Source organism: Peromyscus eremicus, chromosome 16_21 (genome assembly GCF_949786415.1).
Source record: "Peromyscus eremicus chromosome 16_21, PerEre_H2_v1, whole genome shotgun sequence".
Classification (NCBI taxonomy): domain Eukaryota; kingdom Metazoa; phylum Chordata; class Mammalia; order Rodentia; family Cricetidae; genus Peromyscus; species Peromyscus eremicus.
The window spans coordinates 54623145-54635183 of NC_081432.1; the positions used below are offsets into that span (position 1 = coordinate 54623145).

General features: G+C 37.3%; 1 protein-coding gene across 2 annotated transcripts in view; it reads left to right on the forward strand.

Annotated features, from left to right (window-relative positions):
- The window catches only part of Mmut (methylmalonyl-CoA mutase), a 27511-nt gene extending 16522 nt beyond the window's left edge, over window positions 1–10989 (forward strand). For both annotated transcript variants that reach the window (XM_059282292.1, XM_059282293.1), the window contains exons 8-13: window positions 611–726; window positions 2175–2290; window positions 3295–3426; window positions 5612–5759; window positions 6312–6479; window positions 10695–10989. In XM_059282292.1, the coding sequence (XP_059138275.1) occupies window positions 611–726; window positions 2175–2290; window positions 3295–3426; window positions 5612–5759; window positions 6312–6479; window positions 10695–10823 (809 nt within the window). In that variant the 3' untranslated portion in view covers window positions 10824–10989. The remainder of the gene's footprint in view (window positions 1–610; window positions 727–2174; window positions 2291–3294; window positions 3427–5611; window positions 5760–6311; window positions 6480–10694) is intronic.
- Window positions 10990–12039: the final 1050 nt, after the last annotated feature.

Consider the following 12039-nt stretch of genomic DNA (forward strand, 5'->3'; position numbering starts at 1 on the left):
TTTTTGATGTGCTTGTTGTGACTGCGCATGCAGCTGTGAATAGGACAGCCATGAACTCTTCTGCATATAGAGATTTCATTGCAATAAAGATGGAAATGAACACATAAAGAAACTAATTACTGATGACACTAAGTGCTGTAAGGAAGTAAGAAGTATAAACTGGGGTGCGATGGTGAATTACCTTTAGATGAGAGGAAGGTATGCTCTTAATATTGATTTATTATTGACAGATTTTAAACAGCAACTGGCTGTAAGAAAATTCTAGAAAATATTGGAAAGCTATTGGGTATGACTACTCGCTTTGCTTTCTAAATCTGTCATGGTAACTGACTGTCCTTTTTTGTGTGTGTTAGGAACTGAGAAAGTTTGTAGCTCAGGAGAATAGCAAAGTCCTTCCTTGCAGAGAGCCCGTCATGAAACTGTGTAACTATTCTTCCCACCTTACCTGTATCCCAGAATAGAGTTTCGGCATTACGCTGAAATTTGTTATGAGTTAAGAATGCTACTTAAAAATATTGAACTTATAAAAATATGTGATAATCAGAGCGTTTTCAATACGGGACCATTTATGAGTAAATTCACATGTTATTTTCCTTTGGCAAATCAATAGGTTCTGAAGTAATTGTTGGAGTAAATAAGTATCAGTTGGAAAAAGAAGACACTGTAGAAGTTCTGGCCATTGACAATACTTCAGTGCGTAACAAGCAGATTGAAAAACTTAAGAAGGTATTGTTGACCAATTTTTGATAAGTATGTCCTGGGTTCTGGGTTCTGAGTTCTTACATTGTTCCACATAGCTTCTATAATATCTGGAAGAGTTCAATATTACTTCTCATTTTTTTTTTTTTTTTTTAAAGGTAAGACGTTGGGAAACTTGCTTGGAATAAATAATTGGACAATCATGACTCAGTCTAGGTCTCTTAAGACTTTAGTGCTGATGTCACATAGTAAGAACACATGTTTTCCTCATTTAATTCTGTTAATCAATCCAATATGACAGGAAGCTGGTTTGGAGAGATGTCTGTATTTTTCTTAAGTGAATGTGAGATGGAGGTTGAACCCAGTATAAGTAGATTCCAGTGCCTATTCTCTTCATTCTAATTCTAGTGTATTTCCTTTTTTCTTTTTACCATAACTCTGAGCAAAAGGTGCATTTTTCCTACATACCTAGCTATGTGCACTGTGTGAGTGCACCTGTTACAAAGATAAGTTTCAGCAAACAATACTTTTGTAAACCAAGCTCCATGCCCTTAGGTGTTTTTTATTCAAATTCTATAAAAAGGTTTATCACAAGTATTAATTCTACACTATCATACTGTAGTGCATTACAAGTCATAACTCAGAAGCACCACACTCTAGCACACTGTCCTTAGATGGAAAATTTAGATTCAAAACATGCAGCCATAAAATAATGAAAAATAAACCTTTGCTTTTTGAAGAGGAATTGAATTGAGTTTTTCTTTGCTGTAATACATATTTTCCATCCATCTCTGGTAACAGATGCTATATTGTCAGTGGCATCCTGGGAAATGTCACAGTTTGGACTCTTTTTGCAGGAGGTGCAGATTGTGAGACTTGGGCTTGAGTAATGTTGATCGTTCAAGTTGATGACAGAGCACAGTGGAGCTCGGACCTGACGGGACGTGGTTTTAGCCATGCTTTCTATTATCTGTCTTGGGTTCTTTCTGTCTCTGACCAGGTCTCTTCTTAGAATGATTTTTAAATAAAACTAATAGCACTATTATGTATTATGGCCAGCATTTGTCAGTCATTTAAAGGACATTTCTGGTATAGTTAAACTCCACTGTGAGCTCCGGTCTGGTGCTCTTCCCACTGTTAATTGTGTCCCTTGGCATTCCCCTGTAAAGGGCCCACCTGTTTTCATTGTGTTGTTGCTTCAGAAAAGCCTAGGCAACTATTTGGAAAGTTACCGCTCGGCTTGCCTCTGATTTGTTGGCTTTGTGCTAAATCAGAATTATTTTACAGAATCCTGAATGAATGAATTAAACAAATGAACACACCTCTTAGGTTGAATATTATTCTCTTCTACTTCTTCCCCTGTTTCGAGGTAAAGATTATGGCACTTGGTCAACAGAGTGTGTGCCAGAGTTTAATCTTGTAAAACCTATTTTATTGCCCTTTCCCTTAAAGCTGTCCCTTCTCTTCTCTCTAAGATCAAATCCAGCAGGGATCCAGCTTTGGCTGAGCGGTGTCTCCAGGCACTTACCCAGTGTGCTGCCAGTGGAGACGGCAACATTTTGGCTCTTGCTGTGGATGCAGCTCATGCAAGGTGAACATGTGGGAGTCTGGAGAGTTCCAAATAGTGAAAGTTTGACCAATTTAGCTTTTCAGACTGTACTCAAATAAAACATTGCTTCTGTAAATTCCGTGAGCCTGAAAGGAAAGAATGGAAACTATTAGAAAGGTTACACTGGTTTTTCTCAAGTTTCAACACTTATTAATATTTAAAATATTAGTATCTTTTGAGGGGTATTAGTAGTTGTGCCATTCACTGTAGCTCAGAACATTTGGCACTACTATAATGCATCAGTTTCTTTGATTGGTAGGTTGAGATCTGAAGTACTCAGTCGTATGATCAAGATTGTGTGTACAGCCGTGACATAGATAGTCTTTGAAGGAAAGAGGGGAATCTCTTAACCTGGTAATTGTTCAAAAGAAGTTATTGTCACGTCATTGCTTTGGAATCATTAATCATGAAGCAGCCAGGAGAATACACAACCCGCAATACTAATTCCTTCTCCTCTGGGGCTAGATGAATCTTGTGGTAGAAAATGAAAGTAGAAGGAAGGGGGGAAAGGCCGGGGAGGGAGAGGCAAGAGAGCAAGTGGTTTCCTCTCTGGTTTTGTGCTGATGGCTTGGCCTGTTTCAGTGTTTTCTTCTGTAATCTACCTGGTCTTCTTGAGTTCACCACTCTGCTTGGCTGAAACACACGGAAAGATTTATATCATCAGAAAATTGCAGTGATACCTTTGCTCTGCCCATTTGTATTGATAAATGGGACATTGTTGAGTTGTCTTCAGATACTTACTGACTTGTAACTTTTAGGTTATTTAGTCTTTATTTTGGTTGATGAATATTATAAAGGAATTAAGAATTACTTTTATATTAAGTATTTTCAGGAAAGATGCTTTTATAGTATCTTAACATTCTTGAATTTCTACAGTCTATTTTTATTTATTAATAAAATATTCTAATTGTATTGATATTGAGGTGAACATTTATCTACTTATTGTTAATTAATGCTCTCCCTGACACCTCTTTTTAATATTGTAGATGTACAGTTGGAGAAATCACAGATGCTTTGAAAAAGGTTTTTGGTGAGCATAAAGCTAATGATCGTATGGTGAGTGGAGCTTATCGGCAGGAGTTCGGAGAAAGTAAAGAGATCACATATGCCATCAAGAGGTACTGTGTAAGCTTTAGTGAGCTCTGATCTCATCTTCATGATGTTAATACAGTTCCCTTGAGCCTGCTGATGGCTTAGTGTCCTTGCTACTTGGGAAATACATCGACTTTTCTACTAGTCTGTATTCTTATAAAACTAATAAATATTAAATAATATATATAATACAGTTAATATAATATGTGATTAACCTATAACTTATATTTATATTTATATTTAACTTTATATTATATAATTTATTATTCATAACTATAATTATAAATACACAGTCCTGTGTCAGTATGTGAAACTTTAATATTTGACCAACCATAGATTGTATACATAGGGAGATCCCATAAGATTGTAATGGTGCTAATTCCTGTCTCCCATTGGTACTCCACCTAGTGGTGTTGTAGCTATGGTCACAGTCATGTGTTGATGGTGATGCTGCTATACACCTGTGCTCTGCTAGTTATCTAGAAGTATAGCACTTACCATCATGTACAGTACATAGTAACTAATGATAACAAACAGTGCTGTTGCTCGTTTGCTGTTCTTTCAATTTCCATTTTAGAGTGCACTCGTTCTACTGGTAAAAATGGTGTACTGCAAAATAGAATGCAGGCTGTAAGCAGCCTCATGCTTCTGCTTCCTGAATCTTAATTGCACCATTTTCTCCCGAATTTGATTTAATTTTGTGTTTCTTTTTTAACACTTGTGGGAACAGAAAGCTATATCTCACACACACACACACACACACACACACCATAGAGCCTAGATGTGTAGTAAGCTGTACCACTAAGTTTATATATAGTATAATGTTTGCATATTGACAAAGCCACCTCAATTCTCTGAAGATGTCTTTAGTTATTTAATACTTTATGACTGTAATGAATTATATATAATTACATGAAACATAGTATTTACTGACTAATGAGAATGAAATTAAATATTAAAATTTGGCAAAATGAATACTGTTTTTACCTTGCACCATGGTCGCCATTAGGAGTCTCTCATTTCAAACACGTGTTTATTTAACTAATACTGACATTGCTTCAAATCTTCCAGGGAGAGAGCTTACCATCATGTTGCTATAGACTTTCAAAACTTTTTTCACATGATTCAATTGCTTGAATAGTTCAAACAATTTTCCCATTTGAAAAACAAACATCTGGCTGCTACCCGTATAAAATGTAAAGTCAGTCTTCGTTGAGTTGACAGTGAGGACCGTTGCCACTGCCTGACATGAAGCTGTAGTTTGTGTTGTTTCTTGGATATAAAACCGACTTCTGGATGATTGGTGTTTTCAACTTGTATAACACACTTTCTTCTAAAAACTGCATTAACACTTATACAGTGTTAATACTGTATAATATAATAGCCAATGTAAAAGTCGTCAGAAGGAATCTTTTTTTAAAAACAAAAATTGATGTTGTGTTTTGACATGTTTGGTATAATTTGTCATTTTATACACACAAGCATTCTGATTATGTATCATCACAATGGGCCACATTATCTGGTAATACTGGCTTCACAGAATGATTGTGGTAATGTTCCCTCTTATTCTGTTTTATGGAGCCATTTGAGAAGCATTGGTATTAGTTTTCCTTTGAAGGATTGGTAGAACTCTCCAGTGATTGGCAGTGAACTCTCCAGTCAAAAGCTTTTCTTTCTTGGGAGACTGTTTCTGCCTTGATCCCATTGTCTGTTGTAGATCAGTCAGGTGTTTGTCCTTTGATTTAATTTCAGTAGGCTATATTTGTTAGGAATTTATCTGCCTTGGGGTGATGGGCTCACAGACTGTGCCATCTTTCAAACTTGCCTCTAAACAGAAGATAACCATATTCAATCAAGGCTTGCATGGCATTCTCACCATTAAACACAGATATTAATGACTTGCACATAAGTGGGTGTTCTTAAAAGATTTATGTGGCCGGGCGGTGGTGGCGCACGCCTTTAATCCCAGCACTCGGGAGGCAGAGCCAGGCGGATCTCTGTGAGTTCGAGGCCAGCCTGGGCTACCAAGTGAGTCCCAGGAAAGGAGCAAAGCTACACAGAGAAACCCTGTCTCGAAAAACCAAAAAAAAAAAAAAAAAAAAAAAAAAGATTTATGTGGGTAAATTTTGGTTTTTATATCTTAATTTAAATTAAATTTAAATATTTGGACAGTTAATATTTAAATATTATTGCCTTTTGAAATGTTCCCAGAGTTAATCAATTCATGGAACGTGAAGGTCGCAGACCTCGTCTTCTTGTGGCAAAAATGGGACAAGATGGCCATGACAGAGGAGCCAAGGTTATTGCTACAGGATTTGCTGATCTTGGTTTTGATGTGGACATAGGCCCTCTTTTTCAGGTGTGTGCCACATTTAGAAAAAGTAAAGTCAATGTTAATAGCCAAGATGATGTTTTTGAAACTGTTTTCAAAAAGTCCAACCAATTCTGCATTTTCCAATATATATATATATATATATATATATATATATATATATTCCATTTAATTTATGATTAAAAAGTAAAAAGTTCACGTTAACTCTGATTTTTGTGGAAATAAATGTCAGTTGAGAATGAAATGCTATGGGACTCTGGAAAGCGAGGTTTACTTTAAAGGTTTTATTAGTGTCTTTGAGTGTTGATTGGTATTTTGTGGTCCATGAAGATTACCTTGAAGATTCCTTGGAGACATTTTTTTCTAACTGAGACGTAATTGATAAATTCCAGTCCCAGAAGCACATACAGGATTGGTGTTGATTCCACCACAGCTTCTCTACTACCCGGAATTTAAGAACGAGGGACCAGGCAGTGACAGTCAGTCAGCAGTGCGGGACGTTGACTTCAGTACCCAGCGCGCTCCTTCACCCCTGCCTGGTAATAACCAGAGCTCTTTCTCTGCTTTCTGTGTGCTCAGACCCCTCATGAAGTGGCTCAGCAGGCTGTGGACGCAGACGTGCATGCGGTGGGCATCAGCACACTTGCTGCTGGCCACAAAACCCTTGTACCCGAGCTCATCAAAGAACTCATTGTCCTGGGACGGCCAGATATCCTGGTCATGTGTGGCGGTGTGATTCCTCCACAGGTATTTTTTTCTTCATACTTTTGTCCACATAGGTACATGGACACGTGCACACACATGGATACGCACAGGTTTTTATAGGAGTTGCTAACAAGAGTGTGAGTGAGGGCTTTTCTTACAGGAGCAGGAGTGACTCAAAAACAGATCACTAAAGAGCCCACCCTGACCCCGGGGAAGACTTAAGAAAGTGCCTTCCTGGAGCCCTGTGCAGGACTTAGGCACCTCCATAGATCCGAAAAGTCTCTCCATGGCAGCTTTGCTGGTCAGTGTCCTCCAGCAGTTGTGTGCTGCTCCTGTAGCCTTGGGGTAGGGTCCTTGTGAATCCTGCAAGTTTCAGCTGTCCCAGACACGTGAATTTAGTTGCCTTCCTGAGTCTCAGGAGTCTCCTTGCTTCTTCCTTGAAGGAAGGTTTCAATAATTCAGAGAAAATTGCTATGTAAAACAACACATATACATCACCCAACCCTCCATGCATATCTATTAGGCTGTGAAATTGAAGATAATGCAGGACTAACACAGACATAGATAGATAGATAGATAGATAGATAGATAGATAGATAGATAGATAGATAGATAGTAATGCAGGACTAACACAGACATAGATAGATAGATAGATAGATAGATAGATAGATAGATAGATAGATAGATAGATAGTAATGCAGGACTAACACAGACATAGATAAATAAATAGATAGATAGATAGATAGATAGATAGATAGATAGATAGATAGATAGATACATACATACATACATACATACATACATACATAGGTACATATGTACATAGGTACATAGATAGGCAGGTAGATAGACAGATAGACATTTTTCTAAGGATGAATTTGTTTTAGATGTAGAGGCAAATTATATCCCGGTGATTTCTCTAGCTAAATTCTGCAGACAGTGCTATTACTTTTCTATTAAGGTTATATTTTAATTCATTATATAACATTTAACTTAACTCTCCACAAAAATTGTGTGAGAAAACTACCAGGAATTTACGATAGCTATCTACCATCTTCATATTCAGTGAGCAGTGGCAGAGAGACTTGAATAAGAGCAATGGGCTTCACAATAGAGAGAGACAGATGATGGAAATGCAGTGTGTCTGTCACACCCTGGACAGAGGTATAGTAGCTTTAGATGGGTCGTTTAGGTGGCTTGGAGCTGGTAGAGAGTCACTCATCCATTTCTTCCATGACCCCATCCTTGAGTATTGTCCTACTCCAGAGTTGTGTCATTTGCATAACTTGATAAAACTCCTTTACTAGTGAAACTATTTTGATTGAAACAGTTTTTCTGGATTGAAAAATGCCATACGGCTAGCACATGAAATCAGCTTGTCCTGAATATTATAGGCTAGAGGGAGAGGAAATGGCTATTTTAACACACATTTGAGTTCTCTTAGGAGTGGAGAAGTGGATGATGTCAATTAACTATTTAATGACACCACCCTGTGTTATTACTGTTGGTTTAGAAGAATTACTTAAGATGCAAAAAAGGCCTATTCCCCATCTGGCTTCCAATGATAACCACTTTTCCTTTTTAATTAAGAATAGGAAAAACTTGGTTATGAGTGTATAGGAAAGTAAATGTTTGTAGGTGCTGCAAAGACCCCACTACAACACCGCATCAGTAAAATATGATTTTGCATCTAGATGTACAATCTTTATTCCTCTATTAAGGTGATGATGCAGTGAGTGGCTTGCATATTGTTTTCTTCCTACATCAATAAGGTGTTAACATGATATAGTCAACATGACTATATTAATACACTTTCCAATTTTTGTAAGTGTAGTTTATGTTTGGGAAAAGAAAGACCAATTTATTTGTATATTTTTTATTTCTTGACATGTGGGTCTCAGTACTCTGCTCAAGCAGTCCCCCATGTCAGTCACAGGCACATGCTACCACACTTTGCTAAGGGCTATTATTTATTGAGATTGCCTGTCTATGGAATAATTTGTATATCTTGCAGCTATGGAAATTATAATTCCTAAGTTCTAGGGCATGATATTAAAATGTAGGAATTAAAGTAATTAAGCTGTGGAAAATAGTTGGATTGAAATAACAGTTGAGAAAGAAATTAAATATGCTGTGTGAATAAACAGGTAGTTTCAAGAAATACATTTCAAGTCACGTTAACTTTCTTGATAGAGTCACTGAGAGCATCTTGAACTGTTTGCTATATTTTACTATAAAGTTAAAGTCTGAGCATGGCTGCTTTCTCTGACAGACTTCTATCAGTATGGGTAGCCTTTATTAGGTAGTGAAAACAGAGCTCATATACTCATTATTAGTTTTCTGTAACTGTAACAAATTTCTAAGAAAACCAACTTTCAAAGTGAAAAAGCTATTTTAACTCACAGTTTTGGAGATTTCAGTCCATTGTCTATTGTTCCTGTTGCTTTTGGGAATCTACATTATAACAAGGAGAGCATAGAGAAGGAAAATTATTCACCTCAGGGTCCAACATGAAAAATAAAGAAGAATGAATTCTCAGACTAGTGACCCAAGACTCCTAGATCCCACTTGTACCACTTCAGCACCTTACAGTCATGCACAGGCCTGGGTCTAACCCTTTAATGTGTGGTCCTTTGGGGAACACTGATTAAACTATAGTACAGGGTGTATGTGAAATGCTGCTGTTACTCAACTTAAAGCCACTTAGTATTAAACTAGAAAGTGTAACACAGAGTGTTGAATCCAGCAGATGTACCCATTCCAGATGCAGCATTTACAGTTTCTGCAGTTTGATTAAACATGTCCCATCTCCACTACTTTGCAACTCAGCCAGGATCTGGACCTCTTTGCATCATTGTCCTCAAATGCTTTAGGCTAGCTGAGTGAATACATGGATCCTAGTTACATTTTGAAGCATATTTTTCCTGGCCTGGTTTGTGGAAGACCTTGTGAAGTACCTTAATTTGGAGATAATTCCAAATTAATACCTAAGGTGCATAAATGAAAACAGCATAAATAACATCTGTGTGCCCTTTGCCCACATTTAGGAATTGCTAACTTTAAACACACCCACTAAGGTATATTTTACAAAGCTTGTGTAAGACTTAAGCAAGTCAGACCTTTTGAGTTACAGAATTTCAGAGGACTCCACAAGCTGCCAGCTCAATATCCCATTCCATGTCCATAGCTCAGATGTAAGGATAACGTCATGGAATGCTGCATTATTAGAAAGGAAAAGAAGGCAGCCTCTCAGTCAGCCTGTTGGAGATGGTTGTTACCAGATGCCTCAGTCATTCTTATGGGCTCTTAAAACACATAGCACCTGCTGTCTCAGACAGTGATGTGTTTTCAGTGTTTATAGGTCCAGTGAAGGGGATACGAAGATGACTGTACATGAATTCTGTTCTCAGAAGTTCAGACAAAAAGGACACAGGTTCAGGAGTATGTGTTAAATGCTATTGCAAAAAAAAAAAAAGTGTAAAGAATTTGTAAGAATAGTACAAAGGTAGGAAAGGGTACTTGGCAGATAATTCGTGTGATTTGCCATTTATTGTCTAGTTTTGATCATTTGAAAATAGGAGAAAAAGACCACTGTTGCAACAGTTAAACATGGACTAGACCATCTGTCGTGTATGGTAAGGGTTAAGCCTCACAGCACACCCTAAATTTACTATTATAGCTAAATATGTTCTGCTGTTAACGCAGCCTAAAGCCTGTGACAGTACTTGTGCTCCGGGACTCCTTACACTAAAACTTGGCCTTCACTAAACTAAGCTAATGACTGCTGCAGCAGAACAGAAAAACGACTGGTCTTCGTAAACAGAAAATCTGATTTATCGTGAGGCTACATTCAAGGAATCACTATTCACTAGTAACAGCTACATGTCCAGGAGAAAATAAATAGACTTTTAAACTTGGAAACATCATGATATTAAGTTTAACACAGAGAAGGATAAGCAGTAGAACAGAGAAAAATTAGATTTTAAAGTGCAGTTCCTTCCTCATTAGGGCTACATAGCTTCACATCGCAGACAACACCAGGCAGAGTTCTGATTTAGACTTAGGATCTGAGCATAGTGTTGCTGGTTATTATTACCTGCCCCAGTCAAGAAAAGTGTTTGTTTCAGCTTCACATGCAAACAGTGTACCAGCTGAGAAAGGAAAAGGTATACACACTCACACAGACACATATGTATAAAGTATATTTCTTTGAACTTGAAATAATGTCTCTCTTAATCAAGCAAATATGTTCAACAGGATTATGACTTTCTGTATGAAGCTGGTGTTTCCCATGTATTTGGTCCTGGAACCCGGATTCCCAAAGCCGCCGTTCAAGTGCTTGATGATATTGAGAAGTGTTTGACAGAGAAGCAGCAATCTGTATAACATCTGGATCTTTAGCTATGACCAAAGAAGATAGTAAATGTTATGTGCCTGTTAATGTGCCTGCCTTGGCAGCCTCACAATAAAAGACCCTGATTATAAACATGAAGTCATGCTAATACACATATTTAAAGAGTCTGAGTTTAAAAATAAAAATCTCTAAAAATTATCTACACCAAATATTTCTTAAATATATTATTTTGAAAATTAAAAATTAAAATGGTATACTGCTTGTAGCTGGAGTTTTCTCCAATCCCTTGGCCCACAGTTGCTCAGACCCAAGTAAACACATAGAGACTTATATTACTTATAAACTGTATGGCCGTGGCAGACTTCTTGCTAGCTAGATCTTACACTTAAATTAACCCATAATTCTTATTTATGTTTAGCCATGTGGCTTGGTACGTTTTCTCAGTTCTGCTTTCACGTCTTGCTTCTCATGGCAGCGGCAGCTGGCAGCATCTCCTGACTCAGCCTTCCACTTCCCAGAATTCTCCTCTCCCTTGTCCCACCTATACTATACTTCCTGCCTGGCTACTGGCCAATCAGTGTTTTATTTATCAATCAGTCAGAGCAACACATTCACAGCATACAGAAAGACATCCCCAGCAACTGCTTAGAAATAACTAATAATACAATTACTTATAAATAATTAAGCTTTTGTTTTGTTTTGTTTTTTTGAGACAAGGTCTCACTATGTAGCTCTGGCTATTCTGTAACTCATTTTTTAGACCAGGCTGGTCTCAAACTCACAGAGATCTACCTGCCTCTGCCTCCTGAGTACTGGGATTAAAGGTGTGTGCCAACATGTGCAGCAAATAATTAAACCCTACATATTAAAATTTGACTGATTCCTATTGTCAATTTAGTGTTGATTTGAGTACTCAAGTTCCTGTGTTAATATATTAATAAAATACTATTTATCTTAGAAGAAAGAGTGGATGGTATTTATGTATGGAAATAGATTGGAGTTATGATCCTTAGCCAGATCTACCATTGTTCCAATAAAAGTATTGCATCATACCCTGCAGGATGGAATAGGGGACAAAGACCAGATATGCCTTCCAGGATTGTTCAATTCTTCCTTAGCATGAAAATGATACCGTTAATGTCAGGCTGATTCAAAACTCAAGAAAGGATGTTTGTGAACACTTCTTTCGATGAAGTTCTGATTCTAAGTCCATTACATAAAATAAGTCTTCAGATCTAGAAATGTGCT